At 37.5% G+C, this 22,222-nt stretch overlaps 2 protein-coding genes across 3 annotated transcripts; both read left to right on the top strand.

Annotated features, from left to right (window-relative positions):
* The first annotated feature begins 2,405 nt into the window (after nucleotides 1-2,405).
* On the top strand, nucleotides 2,406-6,117 carry zgc:91890 (solute carrier family 52, riboflavin transporter, member 3-B). The gene is made up of 4 exons (XM_060869861.1): nucleotides 2,406-2,535; nucleotides 3,342-4,427; nucleotides 4,505-4,628; nucleotides 5,535-6,117. Exons 2-4 carry the CDS (start codon nucleotides 3,397-3,399, stop codon nucleotides 5,745-5,747), a joined length of 1,368 nt encoding a protein of 455 aa, XP_060725844.1. The 5' UTR covers nucleotides 2,406-2,535; nucleotides 3,342-3,396; the 3' UTR covers nucleotides 5,748-6,117.
* Nucleotides 6,118-6,457: 340 nt separating this feature from the next.
* Nucleotides 6,458-17,186, top strand: ube3d (ubiquitin protein ligase E3D). Of its 2 annotated transcripts, none has more exons than XM_060869191.1 (10): nucleotides 6,458-6,589; nucleotides 8,371-8,570; nucleotides 9,123-9,213; nucleotides 10,532-10,763; nucleotides 11,277-11,349; nucleotides 12,044-12,119; nucleotides 12,367-12,475; nucleotides 12,640-12,809; nucleotides 13,716-13,854; nucleotides 16,990-17,186. In XM_060869191.1, the coding sequence occupies exons 1-10, from the start codon at nucleotides 6,513-6,515 to the stop codon at nucleotides 17,008-17,010; spliced, it is 1,188 nt and encodes a 395-aa protein (XP_060725174.1). In that variant the 5' UTR covers nucleotides 6,458-6,512; the 3' UTR covers nucleotides 17,011-17,186. The 2 variants fall into 2 exon arrangements, with proteins under 2 accessions (XP_060725174.1, XP_060725173.1); XM_060869190.1 differs by having other exon boundaries at nucleotides 12,044-12,123; nucleotides 12,371-12,475.
* The last annotated feature ends 5,036 nt before the right edge of the window (nucleotides 17,187-22,222 follow it).

Genomic DNA, 22,222 nt, shown 5'->3' with positions numbered 1-22,222 from the left:
TTAGTTGCCTACAATGCTAAAAATATACTGTATAGGTGTCTTTTTTATATTTGAAAATTAAAACCAAATGATGTTGAGACATATGTTGTCACACAGTGTCAGAGCTGATTTAGTTTGACCTTGGGTTTTGCTAAATTGATGACGCAGTATGTCACTAGAGTGAAACAGTAGAGGAGCACGCTTTCCTCTAAAACCTTGAAGTAGAAAAGACAAAATATAACAAATGGCCATGAAGTAAATTTGGTAGTGCACAGAGATACAAATACTCAGGGCAAATAAAAATTAGCATTATAAAGTATAAACATATAATTGTATAAATCCCACAATAGGTTTTCATAAAACGCTACAACATTTGTTACACTGATGAAAGAATTTGCTATCTATATGCAATGTATTAGTGTGGGAGAAAACAGAAAATGTCCTTGCCTAGATTTGGAATTTTCAAGCAAAAATACACCCCCAAGGTGCCTCATAGAAAAACGGTTGATTTCGATGATACCCACCTTCTTCCGATGCCCTGCTGTGTGAGCTGCTTTCCTCAATGCTTTATAGGAGAAGCCTCTTCTATTGTCACACATGCGCTTCTAAGCGAGGTCAGTCTGATACTGAAAATCAGACCTCACATTGAGTTTGATAATATGGAGAATGTAAAGCAGTGAAGCACAGACCCAGGTAGGAATTTTCTCTTCTGCATGATAGAATCTTATACATTTTATGCACTTCAGGAATATTTGTTTTCTTGCTTTAAGCAGTGGTTATAAGTGATTTATTTTAATCTTAATCATATGAACTCTCACTTACTGGTACTGAATTGCGATATAAGTAGTTATAGTACTAAGTAGTTACTGAATTGCGATTTTAGTAGTTATCAGGCTTCTTTTATTTATTAAATTAATATCAATCCTGTGTAAATTACATCTCTGTGTAACTGCAGTGACAGTGAGATTTTTTTTCAGGCTTCTTACTACAGAATTACTTTTTTTGCTTTTGTTTGTTCTTTAATCAACAATGCTAAATATTCTGCCCTTGCAAGGGATCTGATTATATAGTAAAAAGTTTTGAGTAAATAAAATTTCCAAATTACAGTTAGAAAAGTCTTAATCTTTTTTTTTCTGTATTTTCTTTTCTAATCTCCCCAAACAGGTTGTTTAGGAAGATGGTGTTCTCTTTCTCTGACCTAGTGAGGTGGCATGAAGATATATTTTTGATAGAGCTGTAAATAATTCTGCATTAGAGCATCTGTAAAAATTTATTGTTTATAGCATTTGTGGGATAGTTTTAACCAAACTAGCCCACTGGTCCTTAATTAAGAAAAATTAGATTTTTAGTGATTATTTAGCCTAATCAATTACATGTGTGGGGGCACAGTGGCTTAGTGGTTAGCACGTTCGCCTCACACCTCCAGGGTCGGGGTTCGATTCCTGCCTCCACCTTGTGTGTGTGGAGTTTGAATGTTCTCCCCGTGCCTCGGGGGTTTCCTCCAGGTACTCCGGTTTCCTCCCCGGGTCAAAAGACATGCATGGTTGATTGGCATCTCTGGAAAATTGTCCCTAGTGTGTGATTGCATGAGTGAATGAGTGTGTGTGCCCTGCGATTGGTTGGCACTCCGTCCAGGGTGTATCCTGCCTTGATGCCCAATGACGCCTGAGATCCGGCACAGGCTCCCCGTGACCCGAGGTAGTTCGGATAAGCGGTAGAAGATGAATGAATGAATGAATTAAATGTGTTTTATCAATCTATCAAAAAATTATTTTAATAAATTAAATATTTTAAATATTTAGCAATACTTCAAATAAAATAATATAATAAAATATATTTAAAAAATGCTATATCCTTGTTTATAAAAATATTTTACAGATGTTAATCAGATTTTTGTGGTTTATGTCATGATTAAAATTATATTTTAGCATTTTCACAAGATGAGTTTTGCTAGTAAATAATTACAAAATAACACTAAACTCTCGTCCTTGTTTAAGTGGATTTCCTGCATCAAATAACACATCATTGCCTAAAATGATAACATAAATAACAAAGATAACAAATGGAGTCTTCTTTTATCTTATCAGGTTCCTGTGATCATGTTGAGGGATCACTACATAAGTAATCAAATCTTTATGGCAACTGAATGGATGACATTTTAAGGACATTATTATTATTATTATTATTATTATTATTATTATTATTATTATAAGTCTCAAATCCTGTAAATGAACAAGTCATCAGATGTTTGAGGAAGCTAGGTAGCTGAATTGCACCTTCACAGTGTTTTACTCACCTTCTGGTTGTGTGGAATATCACAAGCTTGAGCAGAGAACAGGAGGAGGAGCTTACTAGGGTCCTCCTCCTCTGATTGGTCCAGGCTGATGGGGAGGGCTGAGCACATGGCTGTGTCTTCCATTGTGTTAGCCGGTGAGAGTGTGACGCGGAGGAAGCTAGCGCATGCGCACTCGCTCCTGTGAGAGAGTGTGCCACATGCCTTATTATTTAGAATGTGTTGAATACAATCACAAAGTCGGTCGGTAATACCTGCATAAGGTAGGTTGGTTGTCGTTCTGTGTGATGGATTTTTGTATTTGTAGAGTGTAAAAGGTCATTCAAGGACACTTAGCAACTAAATCTCCTTATTCTGCTGGAAATGTTTGTAGGTGATCATTATGCAGTGTCTAAATAGAAGGAGGAAGTAAATGGGTAAAGGAAGAAAAAGTGGAGGAAGTGTTTGGATTTACAGAAAGTCATTTGTTTCCTTACAATGTAGAATAAATAATGTAATGCAACTGATTGCTCTGTGTTGTGTTGATGGTCAGGTGGAGGTCAGTGGGATTGTATTGGAAAGGTCTGGCTGACCCACTCAGTAACTCTCAGAACACTATGACAAAAGAGAAGACTCCTATATTATAGCTGTGATTTTAAAGGTTAAAATTCATCGTGCTCTTTCATACACTAACCTGTTAACATATTTGACTCAGCTGTCCACCATCCAGCAGAAAGTTTTGGTTATATCTCTTGTATAACTTGAAAGCAGAATCTTCTTTAGATTGTTCTTCACTTCCTGATTGAGTTTTAGTTGGAATCTGGAAACACTCTGTTAATGGTTCTATACAAAACATTTGATGGTTCCTCCAAAGGAAGAAATATCTCACTTTCTCTATGTTCTCCTTGACATCGTATACATAAATAATGCCAAACCCAGCAAAAGTGACTGAGAAGTGAAATTCCAATTTAATTGATTTGTTGTGTTATGTGTGTAATATGTAATATTCCTGGATATAAGAGATCCCTTGACATTTAAGCCTATAGATTTGATGAACCTGCTGTGAATATGTCTTGTGTTTATTTTTCAGATGACCTTCATTACTACCTGTTGGCTAATCACAAGCTGAACTCATTCTCTGCATCATGTCACTGTTGACACACACTTTATCTTGCCTCTTTGGCATTGGGTCATGGGTTGCCATCAATGGGATGTGGGTTGAGCTCCCACTGATTGTAAATAAGATCCCTGAAGGTTGGTACCTGCCCTCCTACCTCACTGTAATCATCCAGTTGGCGAACATCGGACCACTTTTCATCACACTTATGCATCACTTCAGGCCAGGAGCATTGGACGAGCGGCCAGTCATTTACATGATTGTAGTGTTGGGTGTCCTGGCTGCTTTCCTACTGGCATTCCTCTGGAAATATACTCTATTGGTGGGAAATGCTGTACGAAGCGTAGCTCTGCTGTCTCTCAGTTTCATGCTGTCAGTGGTGGACTGCACCTCCTCTGTTACCTTCCTGCCTTTTATGATGAGGCTCCAGCCTCAGTACCTTACCACCTACTTTGTTGGAGAGGGTTTGAGTGGCCTAATTCCAGCGCTTGTGGCTCTGATTCAAGGTGTTGGGGTGGTCCAGTGTATAAATGCTACAGCTATTGCAAACATAAGCTCAGCCAACTACACAGGGAGGATTAGTAACGAACTGGAGGCACGTTACCAGCCAGCTAACTTCTCTGCCCAGGTCTTCTTCCTGTTCCTCAGTGCCATGATGGCAGTGTGCCTGGGTGCTTTCGTAATGCTCAACTACCACCCTGTTGTAGTAAAAGAACATAAATGTGAGAAGTATCTTGGTGATTCAAAGCACCGAGAGAAGGTTGACATTAGTCTATCCCTTCAGAACCATTCTGCAGAGCAGACACCTATGCTGGAACATCCAGAAGGTCAAGCAAATGAACCTCGCAGCACCTTTGGGAAAGGCACATACAGCAGAGCAGAGGTGGTCTTCATTTTTGTTGTTCTGGGTTGGGTTAATGCATTAACCAATGCAGTTCTCCCATCAGTACAGTCCTACTCCTGCCTGCCATATGGTAATCAGGCTTATCACCTGGCGACTACGATGGCTGCAGTGGCTAACCCTGTGGCCTGCTTTTTCGCCATGTTTTTCCCAATCAGGTGAGACACAGACAGGAAAGATAAATGGACAAAAAGTCTTTAATGTATATTCTGACATACCTTTTCCTGAACTCCAGGTCTCTGATGCTGATGGGGGTTCTTACGGTGACTGGTACTGGGTTTGGGGCCTACATAATGGGCATGGCAGCACTGAGTCCCTGTCCCCTTTTGGTTCATCATGAACTAGGAGCTGCACTCATGGTGAGGCTTCAAACAGATACATGTGTCTCAATTCCGATTGTATTACTAATCACATACCCACAGACCAAATACTGAATCTTAATATCTATACATACTTAATTACTTAAATGTTTCTATTAACAATAAGCTATCTATCAACCATATAGTCATACAGTTCATTGTTTATTGTATTTTACTAGTTAAACACAGATTTGTGTGTTTTTGTGTTTAGGGCCCTTATTAACACATTTTGTCCCCAAAGACATGAGCTAAAATCAGGAAAAAAAGAACTGGAAAGGATTCTCATCCTAACTAGTTAATAGATCTTGACCCCTGATCCCAATATTGTCCATTTTAAATGGTTAACTTGTGTTGCATGGCTGTTGTTTGGATGACATTTCAAACACAGCTCAAAGTTTAGACTGGATTTTTAGTCTGATCACAAATAAGCTCTTTATCTTTAGATGAACTCAATCCAAGAGAAGTTTAGCTAATGTTGGTCAAGAAGACTTTATTATTAATTATTAATTTATTATTATTATTAAATTATTTTGTTTGCATAGGGCATTAGGCACCTCACACAAGAGCCCAACAGTGGCAGCTTGGTGGTTCTGGAGTTTGAACCATAACCTTTCAATCTCAACCCTGAGCTTTAACCCCTTAAGCCACCACTGACTGAAGAAAATATATTAATATACTGTTATGGAATATTTTGATTTGGTTAAATTCTATTAGATAAATTGTTCAACATAGGATGATGCAAATTAAAACTCCAAACTGAAGTCCAAACTTGACGCCATGAAGTCATTATAGAGTACAGCTTGTTACAACAACAAAGGGATGACTAAATATAGAATGGTATTTCAAGCTAGCTGTGACCTTTAGGTGTTATGTCTAACACCCCATTTTCTCTCTGTTATGATACAGGTGATAACTTGGGTGATATTTGTTCTCACTCTGTCCTACGTGAAGGTGATTATTGGGGTGATCCTCCGTGATGAAGGACGCAGCGCACTCGTGTGGTGTGGTGCTGTAGTACAACTCGGTTCCATGTTAGGAGCCATGTCAATGTTTCCGTTAGTCAACGTTTATGGACTCTTCAAATCAGGAGATCCTTGTAATACTAAGTGCACCAAATGAAACAAGCTTCATTAAATGTGTTACAGTTCTTTTCTTTAAAAAAAACAAATGAATACACTGCAGCCTAAGACAATATTTTACTGGTTCAAACATGCTACTGAAATGTTACACAAGAAGTTCCCAAATACTTGCACTGTGTTAAGAAGTCTTGAAGTGCACTAGATTAGTTACACTATGTAGAGCTATAATGTTACAGACCAATGTAAAGACATATTTGTCTGTTGTGGTTAATGTTATTCTAACTGATGCTTATTTAAAAAAGTGCCTTTATAGTATGCTGTTTATAGCTGATGTTCATTTTTTCATGTTTGAAATGGTTCAGTACTTTTTTAAGTTGTAAAACTTTAATACAAATCATTGTCGAATGAAATATGTTTTTATACATATAAAGAATAAAGTCATTTAAAATGTTGACTGTTTATTTTTCTTTACTTCAAAAGCAGAAAGAAACTGTTGTGTACATGAATATAATATGTATTTAGATATTTTAATACATACATTACCCTTCCTACAGTCCCAGGAAAAAAAAAACATGAGGGCAAAGAGTGTAAACTTTATTTTGTGTGGGTCTGTGTGTGTGTGTCTCTCTGTCTGTCTGTCTGTCTGTGCGTGTGCGCGTGTGCGTGTGTGTTCTTTCCTTATTTTAATAGGACTGATGTTGCACGTGGCTGTCGTTAGGTGGCAGTAAACGTCTGTGATGGTAAGTTAACAACAACCGTAGAAAACCACTTTCATGAAATCGAGTATAAATCACGTTTTAAAGAAATGGATGCATCGAAAAAACAGGACGATGTGTTTATTGAGCTGAGAGAGCGGTTACAAACTGGCTTGTTAATTATACGGTAAGTTTAGGTGCATTTTCATGTTCACTGCTGATAGCATTTTTAGCCGGTGCTAACTGTAGCATGGACACTGCTGGAGTTTTGGGGGAATTGATCAGGTGTGTGAATTAATGCTGTAGTTGTGTGTTATTTGTGGTCTGAAATGGCTTTAAGCTATAAATCAGGCTACAGTTTTATTCATTTTTTTATTTTCTCTGTACATATTTGCCAGTTCAGAATAATGTCCATGGTTTTTAATGTGATGTGTAGGATGAACATAGAGGTGTGATGCTCAGGTGTCCACATACATACTGTTTTATTACTAGCTGTATTATTACTGCTGTATTATTACTGCTGTATTATTACTGCTGTATTATTACTACTGTATTATTACTGCTGTATTATTACTACTGTATTATTACTGTATTATTACCAGCTGTATTATTACTACTGTATTATTACTGTATTATTACTGCTGTATTATTACTGTATTATTACCAGCTGTGTTATTACTGCTGTGTTATTACTACTGTATTATTACTACTGTATTATTACTGTATTATTACCAGCTGTATTATTATTACTAGCTGTATTATTACTTACTGTATTATTACTTACTGTATTATTACTTACTGTATTATAACTACCTACTGTATTATTACTGTATTATTACCAGCTGTATTATTATTACTAGCTGTATTATTACTTACTGTATTATTACTTACTGTATTATTACTTACTGTATTATAACTACCTACTGTATTATTACTACTTACTGCACTGGTGTGGAACCCAGAGCAATTCTTCAGGTGTTTTCAGCTCAGCCACATCAAGGTTTGATGTTTTGTGCCTACAGAAATGCTTTTCTGTCCACCATGGATGTAAAGAGTGAATGAGTTACTATGTCTTTACTATGAAATACGGAGTAAGCTTTGCACACACACAGTTTGTTAAAAAAAAAAGATGACGACAGAGTTGGATAGGACTAAAATCCCAGAGATTGCTAATAATTATATTTCCCCAGGTTACCATGTAAATGTCATCCAGACCAAATGTAGCTTAGGACTGCAATTATCCGTATTTTCTTAAATATATATTATTTGCCCTTGTCCGGGTAATTTGTTTACATTATGACCAACCATAGTAAGAAATAATACTACTAATGATAATAATTTGCAAAGTTTTTTATAGAAATCTTTGTCCCCATTTTATTTTGGCAGTGCTGCTTCTGACCACTAGATGGCGATGCTTGTATGTCTTGTACTCGTCTTTATGGCACTCGTGTATGATGGTGTGTATGTAATGCACACCGACTGAGCTAAGGCTTAGGGGACAGGTGAAGGTGTTTTACATCAAAGAATGTTTTTTGCTAAATTGCTGCTATATGAAAATAAACAGCTGCTAACACTGCATTCTTGATGCTTAAAAAAAGTGTGGAAACGCTAAAGCAAACCTACCACAGATTCTACAGAGACCACCTAATTAACGCTATATGTAGGTGATTTATGAAATTTTTGATCTTTAATGCTCATTAAGTCCACCATATGAGCAGCATACCGCCCGAAGTGGTCTGAGGATAAAAGTAGACATTGCTGATGAATAGTCTCTAATTTCTCATTTTTGCTGCCTTCAGGATGAAACCATCCGAATAATGTATGCATGTAGTGTGTGTAGTATGTGTCTGAAATTTTCTCACCAGCAGATCGCATGTTTCGCATGTTTCTAACCAGCACAGATTGTGTTCAAATCAGTTGTTTTCCTTCACTAACTTGTGTATGTGTGTGTGTTCTTTTTTCTTTTAGGACTGATGTTCTGAAGGACACATCTGAGGTAAATGTGTCTAGTGGCGACTCGGCCCTAAAAATCCACTTATCTGATTGGATTTATGAGGTGAAGCTACCCCCAGATGTCCGTCTAGTGGAGGGTTCGTGTCAGAAGAATCCAGAGCTGAATGTGGATGGACTGCATGTTAGAGTGCGTTTGAAGGTGGGCCAGCGTTCAGGTATGAGCCAAGTTCATTGTGGGTATCAACTAATTATATTCACTTAACTTTCATTAGTGATATCCGTATATCATTATGATCACACAAAACCCTGTGGGCCAAAGTTGGTAGGTCATTAAGCATGAACTTGTTCAAGGGCTGTGTAACCTCATTTGAAGAGTTTGAGTTATGAGTGCTGGCCCGCCCTCGGGCTCCACACATCATACTCCACAGATTAACTGAAATTAATGATGAATGCAGATTGTATGACCTTTGGCTTTGAGCCACTGCAGTGCTTGTTTCAAACTGAGCACCTCCTCAGCAGTGTGGGTGGTCATCTGACCTCAGTCACTTTGAGTCTCCAAACAGATGTGATATCATCCTTCAAACTTCTTGTTGCTGGCTGTTAATTATTGTATTTTGTTAATCACGCTGAATCCCTGTTGCCTATACATTTGGATACTCTTGCTCATGGCTATTATCCTGCACTTTTGTCTTCTCTGGCAGCACTGAAAATACATCCAGTTATTTGGTGAAATACGTATGTGACTGTTTTATGTTTGCGGTTGCCAGATGCTCAGGAAAGTGCAATACAGCATCTGAGGGCACAGAGGAGCTATTGTTTCCTGTGCCAGTCCTGTGGGTCCATGGTGCTTAAAGACAGGTGAGGAGCAGATTCACTTTTTTCAAAAAAAAAAAAAAAAAACGAACACTGATGTGCTTAGCTTTAATTCGGTTGAAAAACATTTATTCAGCCAGAACCATTTAAGCATGTGTGTTTCTCTTCACGTCTTGCTTTAACAGTGCTCCTAATCAGTGAACAACACAGTTCTTTGGAGGTTGATGACTAAAGAGTCACGAGCAGCAAATATTACATTATTATTTTTATTAATGCATTTTTAAGAGATGCAACCGAAAAGCATTCGCCTTACCACAAGTTTGTATTTCGAAGATTCTGATTCGTATTGCTCATTAAACCCACCACCTGAGCAGCACACGTAGGAAGCCGTGAGAAATAATATTGATTCCCGATTTCGTGGCCAGGAGTCAAAGCAGCAAACTTGGCCATGCTGTATGGGTAGGTGAGGGATGCCATTAGTTTCTCCCCTGTCAATCATAGTGATCCAAGTCAATCGTCCAGTCTTTGAGTCATGAATATTAAAGAGCCCCAACCGACAGACTGAAAAACAGCTTTCCCGTATCATGCAGCAATACCAAACACAAAAGGAGCAGGATAACGTGTGTTTTTTTGTTTTTTTTTCCACTATTGTGCCTCAGGGCAGCCACAAAAATATAATTTTACATACATGCCACCCATAACTGGATTACTGCTGTGATTGACGTGGGGAAAAAGTAATGTCATCCTTCCCATTCACAACCAGTTTTGCTGTTTTGGACTCCTGGTCATGAATGGCCACGACATTGTCAATCGCGCGTATCTCATTTGACATTAAAATGATCTGCCTCACAAGGTAAACTACAGAGAGCGAGACTCAGTGAGTTTGTTTTCATGGCACCATGCACACCCAAACAGTCTCTCAAAATATTCATCAACGTTAAGTTCTATGTGTTTAATGCTTTTAGAAGTATCATTGTTACAGTATATACGGAGCAGTTCCATAAATGTTAAAAAGTATATTGCTGACAAGAAAACAACTGAATAAAAAAAAAAAAAAACATCAGTGTGAACGAGTGACCATTAAAGCTGGCAGATTAATGGCATTTCAAAAAAGATTATATTTGCCATGCAATCAGTTTTTACAATAGTAACCTAAGACAGTAATTAGGAAAATGCTGTGGTGTTTGCATTTGACTATTTTAGTTTTACCTGTATATCTTGGCTGAGCTTGCATCATACAGATGGATAGATGGATAATAAGATTCAGTAAGAGTACTTGGGCATGGCTCAGTTGATGACATCCTGTAATAAGATTTTTTATGTCAGACATTAAGTGAATACATAACAGTGTTTCCTGCTTTAGGGTTTTCAGGCGAGTGCTCCCTTTACCAAATGGGAATTGGAACACACTGGTAGATGACTGGTGTTGCCACCCTGATCCTTTCGCCAACAGGAAGCTTCTCCCTCAACAACAGGACTGTTTACTCGGTGACACATACTACCTCTTGACCCGTGACAGCAGTTGTGACCAAACCCTTACAAAAGAAGTGGACTCCTCCAGCATGAGCGCAGGCTCTAATCTACAATCTGGAAAGGTGTGTTGCATTGATAATCTCACCAAAATCTAAGCACTACTAGTCCACTCTGTTCTTCTGTACTCGGTGTTTCATAGGTGGTATTTGAGCTCTTTTCTTGGGGCATCAGTAGTCCTCATTCATGTTTAAAGGAACTCGGCTCCATCTATACTGCCTCTGGGCTGACAGGAAGTGAAGAAAGATGTTCTTTTGTCTTTATGAAGGGTTCTCAAGGAAGCGCCATGACATTCTCTTTTTTTATATAGATTCTCCACCAGCCTGAGAAGTCTAACTTCTTCAGGGCTATTGATTTTTTTCTTTCCTTGTTTCTTTCCCTTCCTCATTCTGTGGGTTTCTGTGGCTCTGTGTCTGCTGCGAGTAAATGGAAGAGCCCTTTGCTGTTCAAACGTCTGATTCATCTTTCACTTCAGTAAATGGTTCCTCTCCGGTTATTGATTTCTGGTACATGTGGCTTAAACCTTTTTGTGCCTTCAGATCATGTATTTATTTTCGGTTTGTTTCCATGTCTCGCAGCAGGTACCTGCCCACAGGAATGTGGTTTGCTGTAAGAATTGCTGTGCAGTGCTGGGAGAGGCAGTCACGACAGGTAGGAGAAACTAGCATAATAAAGATGCAGTAATAATAAAACATGCACTGTTCTGTATGTCTTAATTCAGCTGTTTACCTCAATAAAACTGGTACAAATTGGTGTTCTGGGTGTATTTTATAGAGCCTTTAGATAGTCCTCAGAATTATTCTCAATAGCCCCTCTGCATTGCTTTAAGTTCACAGAAAGTTGTGCAAACTCTAGATGTGTGCGCTGAACACTTTATTAGGAACACTGGTACATTCGTGTATATTTTCAATCAGTGAATAATCTGGTAGCAGAGCAGAAAGTCATGCAGATACAAGACAAGAGCTTGAGGAAATGTTCAATGTCCAATCTGTGGTCTAGGGGCCATAGATAATTTGTCTCTGCTCTGTAGCTCCTTCAACCATTATGTTTTTGTTCAATAAATCAATCCAAATAAATCCAATAAAATTGGAAATAGAAAACATATGACGCTTAAACAGTGTGAATGTAGCCTGTTTTAAATGAATTATTGGTGCTGTTTAAACCATGCTTGGGTCAACACATTGGATTCCCACTCATCATGTTCCATTGTTTTTTGATGCACAATAACCAACAGCTTCCTTTTTTTCCTTACATACAACAATTCACATTTAATTCAGCTGAACTAAGTTATATTCAAACCAGTCTCAGCATATTTTATACAAAATAAATATACTTTTTGTTTCAGAGGTTTTAAAATTCTATATAACTGAAGTGGTGGTAAGGCAAAGTGAAGATGGAGGATATACCATGCCACAAAATAGGCAAGTACTGTCAAATAATATATATATAACACACCTAAATACTTACTGCATTGTAAAATGTGTTTAAATCAAGGGTCATTAATGTGAGTCCTGAAGTCCAGCACGGATTCAGACTCACTACTTTCTTACAAGGTTTGGTCAGTGTTTTAAAGATGGAGATTTACCACACTGCACAGATATCTGAGTTCTTCAGGTCGGTAGTTCAGAATTAAACATGTAACTAAATCTTGATCATTTTCCTATCCAGACAGCAGTTCTTAGAGAGCGTGCTTCATTCCAGACTTGTTGAGCTGTCATCTGCTCAAAGCATATTTCGTTTCTCCATCCAGACACCAGATGGTAAATCTCTGATCATGGTACGTACAGCCAGACTAAATCTCATGCCTTTCTTAACAGTAAAAGTTTTTACAGTTTCTTTTTTTTCAGTCTTGCACTAATATTCTCAGGAAGATGACAAATATATTTAGAATATTGTTGCACCTGAACATTGTGGTTAATGTTGCTCTTTTAATATGACTAGCTTTGGCTCTTGAACATGGACAGCCTGATCGCTTCATTCTCTGAGAAAGTCAGCAGCAGTGACATCCTCGTCTCTGCCAGTGACCGTCAGCCTAATAACCATCAGTCACGCAAGGCAGTTAGAGCAATCAAAGTCCTTTACCTCCCCTGCACTCACGGTCAACAGGATGAGTAAGTCATAAATTCACATCTCATGTTCTTCTCGCCCAGTTTCTTGATTATAAATTCTGACTCCTGATCTAATGAATTAGTTCCCTATACCAATTACCATACCAGGTTCTTTTAGGTCTGAACACTTTCTGTCATTTTAATGATTTACAGTAGATGTTCCTGTTTTCTATGGTGATGCGTGGTTTCTTGTTTTTCCACTGTTTTCATTTTAATTTTGGTTTATGCCTGTAACACTAAATTAATCCTGGAATGCAAATTAACTCAGAATGGATGCACTAATCCCTGTGCAGAAATGTATAAATATATTTTTTATCCTTTAATGCATACTGTACATTCAACCGGATTCAAAATGTAGACTTCCATGCTCACAGTATTAAATATTTCCCCAGCTATATTAGTTCAGTTTTCTGCCATTCATATCGTGTGTGAATTTAAAAGTTTTGTCAGTACAGAAATGAAAAGAAAAGCAGATGTCCACATAGTAGACACATAATGGACATCTTCCAAGCTGCACTATATTACTGTTCTGTATAGGTCCATACTGTAAGAATAACATGAGTGTTTTGTAACCTGAAATTTTTGCTGGCATTGTGATTTTCTGCGAGTCTGAACGCTGAGCTTTACGGATTCGGGTTTCCTGCAGAACTGTAGCACAGATGGCTAAATGTCAGTGAAATGTCCCGGATAGATCATTGCCGTAATGTGACAGGACATCAGTCTCTATGCTACGCTCTCCCTGTGCCACGTTCTCATTCTCTGTGCGACGCTCCCCCTCCTCCCTGACAGATTGCCGTGACATAATTAAAATTGTCATATTTCAAACTGTCTGATTAATGTAATTTATGTCTCACTCGCTTGCGCTCTCTTTTTCTCGCTCACTCTCTCACTCTGTATCTGTCTCTCTAGAACTGTTGATGCATGGGAGAAGGATATCAGTGTTCACCCTCTGATCCTCCCTCGGAACACATGTGAGGAGGTGCTGCAGCTCCTGAGCTCCTTTACTAAAACACTGCCCTCTTCAATGTGCTCAATGAACTGCTACCAGGTCTGAATTACCCTTCTTTTAAAACTTGACTAGTTTATTCTCAGCCAGCATTACACTTAAAAATAAAACACCATATATAATATGACACATCAACACTTGATTGCACAAACCAGACATGTATCTCAAATCACATTTTGTGTATGAACCTTTCTATAGATTATTTGTTACCATGTTGCTTAATGGTCATGCATCTTTAATATGATTTCTCAAGCCAGTGTTTGAGTAAGTTTGAAGGTATGCTCTGCCTACTAACCTTTAAGGGTAAGAGCATTGAATTTAATTTGTAATGCAGCATATTACAAGAGTGGAAATCGCAGAAAACTTGTCCCACAGTGACAAATATGTATCCCAGAATAGTTGGCCTGAAACAATCAGATCAACATGGAAGCGTGCCAGGTATTTAAAAAAAAAAAAAAGCTTCAGATCTTAAAGCGTAGCAGCTGTGTACTGTACATGCATGTAGTGCTGTGTATTTCACCTGTCCAACACTGGACAACACTTATTTACTACTACTTTATTTGCATTATGTTATCATTATATAGATTATAGATCTACATTTGAATTATATTCTGAATTAATCATGGCTGTTTATGGTTATGTGCATTACGTTCACTGCTGTAATGTTTAAGTCAAGTCAAGTCACTTTTATTGTCACATCACCACAGCACATGTGCTTTGGTGAGTGAAATTCTTGGGAGCGTGCTCCAAAAATTGCAGAAACAATTTACATACAGGTGAAAATGTGCAAATGTGCAAATGTGCAATATGCTCATACATAGTCAGTACACACAATATGTACTTGTGTGTGTGTGTGTGTGTGTATGTATACATGTATGTATGTATGTATGTGTGTGTGTGTGTGTGTGTGTGTGTGTGTAAGTGTGTGTATATATATATATATATATATATATATATATATATATATATATATATATATATATATATATATATATATATAATGTGTGTGTGTGTAGGTTTACTCACAATCCTCAATTTAGAAACCTTTTTAGAAACACGCCAGTTACCGCCAGTGAGAGCAGTGAACTTTGAACAGAAATGAAAAAATGCCTGATTCTGTAGAAAACCAAACAAAGGGTCCCAAGTGCATCTTCCCTGTCAGAGAGGTTGGTAATTAGTCTGAAGACTTTGCCATTGTTCCCGAAATGTTCCATTTGCAGTATGACACAAGCCTTCAGGCCTTTAGCTGTGTGAAAACAGAAGGCGATGGCTGGATGGACTGATGGATGAAATGAATAATGTTTAGATGTAGCACACAAAGTTTGTACAGAAACAGGATGAAAAGTCATCCATCAATTGTGCAAGCAAAGGGCATCCGTTTCTGCAGAAGGTGAAATATTAATTAATTAACATTTAATTTTAAAGCATCTACTTTTATTATGAAGTACACTGCATTTACTTTCCGTTACCTCTGGTGCAGAAAAGCACATCCTCTTTGTCACATACTGCAGTAAATTTAGCACTGCCTACTGTGGAGCTGTCAGTGCTAGGGGCCATTAAAACGTACAAGCGGGGGCTGAAACAAGTAGTGACGTTTTTATTTGCGTGAATGGTTTCTGTTATTCCGCCACCAGGCTGCATAAATAAGACGTGTTGATGGCCATTAAATGGAGTCCAGCGAGAGAATGTTTCAGATGGCCAGAGTGGAAAAAGTACTTGAGCAGTTGTGAGTTTACACACTTTAACAGAGTGTTCTGGTGCTGATGCCATTGGGTCGAGGGCCACGGTAATCAGATGATGGAGTTCAGATTGAGTTACAGGAGATGGAGCTGAGTGCTCTGTCTGGAGACTTCAGCACACAGTCCCCTGTGAACGTGAGTGACGTACAGCTGTCCGTCTGTTTAAGCTGGCCTAGAGTTTGAGTGCGCATGTGTTTTAAATACGAGAGAGAGAGAGAATATGTAATTCAAAGACCACTCAAGTTCTTCACCAAGAACACATTTTTCACTCTGTATCATCAACACTCTATGCATTCTTCTGCCTGAGACGTCCTTGGCTAATGGGCTGAAAAGTATTTATAGCAGTGAATAGCATTTCTGCCACTATGAATAAAGAATGGCACTTCTCATTTATCAACACTTGAATTGCAAAAACTGTGAGTGGGAAAACGTGAAGATGAAAGGAAAGGGGGCTGCTGATGTGCAGCCAGCTAAATGCTCTACCGGATGGACGATGAGATCATGTACTATCTCATTATTATTGACCATGTAGGCTAATTTAGACACTGTTCAGACTTTTGTAATGTCACTAATGTTGCTGCTGGTCAGAAATGAATTGTTTCTGAGCTTCAGCAAGCATTATTCCATTCTGTCTACCGCATGACTTTCCCTCCTTTAGTGCATCAGCCGTTGAACTTCTTTCATCAAGAGAAATATTAGTCTTCGGTCTCCTTGCCAAGTTTGACGGATTCAGATAATCAAATGCCAGCACACAACCATCAAAAGGGCATGCAAGATGACAGCCTTTACTGATCTAAGTACCTCACCTCTGTTGGCACAGGATATTCTGCACATAAACTAGAACCGTCTGGTGTCTAAAGGTCATTGTTGGCCATAGAGTTCTAGTCTTTGAAAATGTTTACACGTTCATTACTTAATATTAACCTTTTGTTCACTGTTGAAATTTCACAACAATATAAAAGGTGTACCAGACCTCTATACACACTTAGAAGTATCCTGAGGCTTTTGAACAAGGTTTAATCCCCAGCTCTTTCTTTGAGTGTATATACTGGATGTAATGCATTATGTGCATGGATTATTAACTATGTAAAGAGTGATGGGCCTTGAGTAATGCTCTCCAGGGACTGCTTCTTGAGCTCATCTTAACCCCTCATCCATCACAGGACCCCTACTCTGCTTGGCACTCGTGTCATGACAGATGCAACATTTCCAGCACATTCCTTTTTGTGTTTTGTTTAGTTGTGTCAGATGTGGGAGTCAATTACAGATGCTTATATTTCAAGATCAGTTTCTAAAACACAGAGATGATTCAGCAGGAAATTATTCCACAGAATGAAGAAATATCTACCATACAGTATTCTTCTGTTTATGAAACATGTTGCACAGTATTCTGAGCCATAGTTTTTTGTTTGTTTTTTTTTTCCCTCTTTTTCTCTAGGTGGCGTATTTGAGAAGATGAATTTGTGAGTTAAAAGTGGGTCAGAATGTGCGGAATCCATTTCATATGCAGCATGAGTGTGTTCGTGAACTGAGAGTGAACTGAACTCTCGTTAATAAACGGTGAATATTAAAACCATAAGGATTTTTACATTACTTTGTTATTCACTGTTGGAATAAAATTCAGTGTTATATAGATTATCTAGTCTGTATTGTGTGATACTGTCCAAGTGGCTTCACAAACACATCCAAAAAACAAGAGTGATTTGCAGCTGGCTAAATGAACATTTTCTTTTATCATACATGCTTCAGATGAAAGAACCTACACTAAATGTCACGTTTGATGCCAGTACCAAGTATTGCATCTTAATTCCTGATAATGAAATGCTAATATAGCATAAACACCGAGATCCCCTGTGAGAGTGGGTAATGAAGATGAATCAAAGATGTTAGAATTGTCTGACCTTCATCACGTTGTGTTTAACAGTAAATTTAAAGCATATTATACCACTTTCTGCTTCTCTTTTTGTATTTCTTAATAACAGCCACCTGAATGCTAATGGACCTAGGAAATGAGTTAGCAAGCAACTTTTTTATATATATTATACTTATTTATATTTTTATATATATATTACATTTCTTTTATTAATGCGATGAATAAATTGTATTGATACAATTGAACACAGGTTATGGACATTCACTAGAATAAAAGGTTTAGTTGCTGATAACATTTTAAATCAAATTAGCATGCACTATTGATCCGATTTAATAAGAAATACAATCTCAAAATAGTAACAGTTTGTTTAAATAATATCTTGAAAAGTGCTTAGAGTGCTGAACTGCTGCCATAGTGCATTCATGAAAATCTTGCTGGTTTGAATGTTATGAAATCCTATGCTATGTACTTTTATTTACAGCCTAAAATGTTGCTGAAAAACAATTTGTTGAGAGAAATAGAACCTTTTAGTGAGGTCAATTATAATATAATATAATATAATATAAAATTATAATATTTTGTGCAACTAACTTTTTCCAAGATGAACACTGATGTTTTTCATATGATGCTGGACCAGATAAATAAAAACTAATTTAAATGAATCTAAACCCATTTCTCCATACGAGCTCCTTCCAGATGCTTGGTCGGTGTTGTCTTGTCCAGCCACTTTAAATGGTTTGAATGGGGTTTACCACATGGACAAGACAGTCAGTGAACCATTTTTGTGTGTATCGAAAGGTATAAACTGATTTCGAGCTGAAATGTTTTTGTCTTGAAGTCCATGATGTTCTTACAAGCATATGACAAACATATGACTTTACAATGAAGACTGGGTTCTTTTTCACTGAAAGATTTTTTTTTAATGCCCAGCCCACTTTTAGTGTATGTTGCTCCAGATTATTGTCACATCTGGTCACACAACCTTGTTTTAGTCAGCGTTCAGAAGAAACGTTAGGCATGTTATGCTTGATGAAAGCACTTTGTTTTGGAAATGTCATGCATTTAGAGTCTTAAATTAACAACTAACACACAGAGTCATCCTTATTAAATCATTCTCCACACTACACATGGGCAAAATGTACTTCTGTCATCTTGCCCACAGCTTCTTCAGAGCAATTCAATTACATTGTTATGGAGAAGGTTGTTCTTAACTTTTTACTGTAATGCCAATAGTTTCATTAATAATAAAATAGACGTTCTCTAAAGAGCAACCTGACAAGCAGTTAGACTATGCAAGGCTCCAGTCTAGCATTTGATGCAATTAAAGTGTATTCTATGTAAATCCTCTGGAAAGTGTGAACACTTTTCTTTTAAAACACTCGCATAATGACATTTCCGTTGTCAACATGCGAGAGTATTGTCAGAGCTGAATTATTTGGGAGTTAAATGTGCTGCGAATGCTACAACAGTGCTATCATGTTGGTTTCCTGGGTAGATTTTTTTTTCGGCAGTTTGAAAGCATAATAGCCCCTTATTTTTCTTTTTCTTCACTCAGCTCGCTGATCTGTTTCACATTGCTACATTTAGAAGTGGTACTTCTTCAAGTACAAAATAAAAAATGCAATTTAGGTTTCTTAACAGTGCCATAACTGGAATACCTTAAAGTCTTATTAGATAAAGTATCCATAACCAGCCATATGACTTTTTTCCTTTTAATTGTTTGTCTGAGTTAATAGTGGAAAAAAGCTTTTTTTTTTTTTTTTTTTTTCCCCTCAGCAGAATGTAATGAAACAAATTTCAGCAGATTTAAACAGACATTTCTTAAAATGTCATAAAAACGAACATTTGATGTTTGTGTGCATGAAAGAGATTGCAAGCCTAGTAATCGATTTGGGGTCAATAAAGGAGTAAACCTGGATTAAAATATAAACTGTAACGAGGTGATATGCTTCAGCGGCACTGCTACAAAAGACCAAACACAGCAGTGCCCCCACCTTCAGGAGTCACCTAAGCAATCAGCAAGTTTGCAGAAATGTCAGGAGTGACTGATGCAGCCCTTCCATCCCAACGCTCTACAATAAATGATGTCTATGGCAGGTACCCATGCCATAGACATGGTCTATGTGGTTTGTGGTTTGAAAAATGTTATCCAGCATGTTATTTAATACAGCAGAATGTGTTTGGAAGATATCTAATCAAATAACTTTAAAACCAAAATCATGGCATTGGAATTGAGAACAAATGTGCAGATCAGGTCATTGATGACCTACTCAACATGGCTACTTTAGTTGGTCCAAGGTTCAAGACTCAGTACATTGGGCAGGACAAGGTTGAAGCCATTAAAACAAGGGCATTGGTTGAAATAATGGATGATGACCAAGGCCAAACTCAGGAAGGGGCTCCACCACTGGGTATGAAAAAGAAACAAAAGTCTTTCAAAAAGCAATGCAATAGTGCAGATGTCTTACCTGCTAGTGAAAGAGTGTGAACTGGAAAGCTACCTCCTGTTGTTGATATTGAGTCCGAACCTCTGAAATAGTGGAGGCCTCATGAGCGCAAATTCCAAGCCGGCTTGAAAAGCCGGCTTTTAAAAAAACGGGTTATTTCGTATTGATGTTTGGTTGTTCTATTTAAAAGTTGGTTTACTGAGTTTTAGAGCTTTGTATTTTTATTACATCTAATCTACCCAGATTTTGCATTGATTGTTCTAGATTTACATTGCACAGATTTTACTTATTAAGTATGAGTTTAATTTATACACTTAATCTTAATGTAAGATATAAGAAATAGATTTGTTTAATTATTTTGTTTTAAACTGTTAAACTAAAATGATTTCTTGTTAGCCATAATAAAGTGTGTAAATTAAAAATACAGTGATTAAATTGAAACTTTTTCTACTGGTCATTGTTTAAAAAGGTTAATAAAATATATAAATAATTAATTATTGATTCTGAATGATATGACACATTATATCGATGATTGATAAACCTTTCAGCTTTATCGCCCAGCCCTAACTATATATATGATTACACTGAATACCCCAAAAGGAATTTGGGCACTTATTCCACAAATTATTATTATTATATATTATTATATAATATTTTTATTCCAAAAAAAAACTCCTTAATATACACGTTGAGCCAAGTGGCAATTATTTTAAAGAAAGATATCAAAGTATCTTTTTGGTTGGTGTCCTTTGGTGATCATCTTCCTGAGCTCCTTTAACCAGGGTATGGAAAGGTGCTTCAGCTTCCTATCAGCTGTCTCAAGTCTCTCCTTCTCACCTGCTTCCTTCTTCGGTTCTGAGGCCTCCAGGTCTTCTGTCATCTCTTGCATGATAGCCATCTCTGGAATCTTCTGCTCCACCCTCTCCTTTTCAACCTGAAACATTCTCAGATTGTTTATTTTTTCCTCTCGAATCTCCAGCTCGACTTTCTCTTGATTTTTCTTCTTCTCCATGTTCTTCCTTTCTTTCTCAAGCTCCAGCATATTCCTCTCTTTTTATTCATGAAGTTCTTTCTTCATTTCCTCTCTTTCCTTCACCTAAGCAGTTGATCACTTCTATTGACTGAACTTCTCTATCCTTGCTCTCCATCATCTCCCATCTCTTTTTTCCTTGCGTACGAAGAATTGAAAGCAACCAAGATGTCGATTACCTGTTCAAACTCTGTCTTTTTATTTTAACCCTTTCCTTCAAAAGAATGTTGATCACTTCTGTTGACCAAGCTTCTCTGGCTTTACTGTCTTTTCGCTGGAGCTCAAGTCTCTCTATCTCTTTCTCCATGTACTGTTCTCTCTTGAGGTTCTTCCTCTTCCAGAGCTTCTGGAACCAGCCAACTTCATCCGTCATCTCGGGATCCATAGTCCTTCCTTTCTGCTTACGTTCCTCCAGAGTTTCTGAACCTAGACTATCAAACTTAATACTCTCCTTTCCACATTTTAGAGTATAACATTTTTTCCTTATATCTTCTCTTGAGATCTTCTTACAAGCTCTAACATTATCAACAATACATATCCATACATCTAGCCAGATCATGTTATTACAATAATAGTTAACTAAGCATATAGACCTGATTAACTGACTCAAATATCCCTGAAGGCTTCATTGATGAATTCAGTATATGTGATTGTTTTGCATCTGTGAAAGCTTTTTCCATGTAATAGACTATATGGCCAAAAGTATGTGGACACCTTGAAGCTTTCTCTTTTCTCTCTCTCTGGAAATAACAGTGATGTCCTTGAAGACACGATTCACTAAAGTCGGTGTGGAAGAAGAACTCTAATGCTTTGAACAGCGCTCTGACCTCAGTCCCACTAGGCACCTTTGGGATAAACTTAGGACACAGACTACTCCCTATTAGTGGCCAAATGAGCAAAACCCCACACCCTTGTTCCAAAATCCCCTTATGGTCTGCAAGTCGTCCATGTTGTGTTGATGGTTGACTCTAAATTAATTCTAAAATCATTTAGAGGTAATAAAATTCATTTACATAATTAATTACACACATATGAAGGTTTCAAGGCATTTATATACTGTTACGAGAAGTGTTCTCCTGCTGAGAAGAAGCAGACCCACGCACTGTATGCATATATGTGAGTGTGCCTAAGTTTGATTTGTATTAAAAGCCTTTCAACAATCTCAGGGTCATTTGTTGCTCTTTAGCAAATAGACCACAGAAGCATTTAACACAGTCATCTGCATCTCAATGTTAATGTCTCTTACGCACTGAAAGCATATAATTTAACCTCAGGGAAAAAAGAAAAAATAATTGAGGACATGTCGGTTTGAAAGTGACTG

This window comes from Tachysurus vachellii, chromosome 5, assembly GCF_030014155.1.
Source record: "Tachysurus vachellii isolate PV-2020 chromosome 5, HZAU_Pvac_v1, whole genome shotgun sequence".
Taxonomy (NCBI): domain Eukaryota; kingdom Metazoa; phylum Chordata; class Actinopteri; order Siluriformes; family Bagridae; genus Tachysurus; species Tachysurus vachellii.
This window is presented reverse-complemented; position numbering and strand designations above follow the sequence as displayed.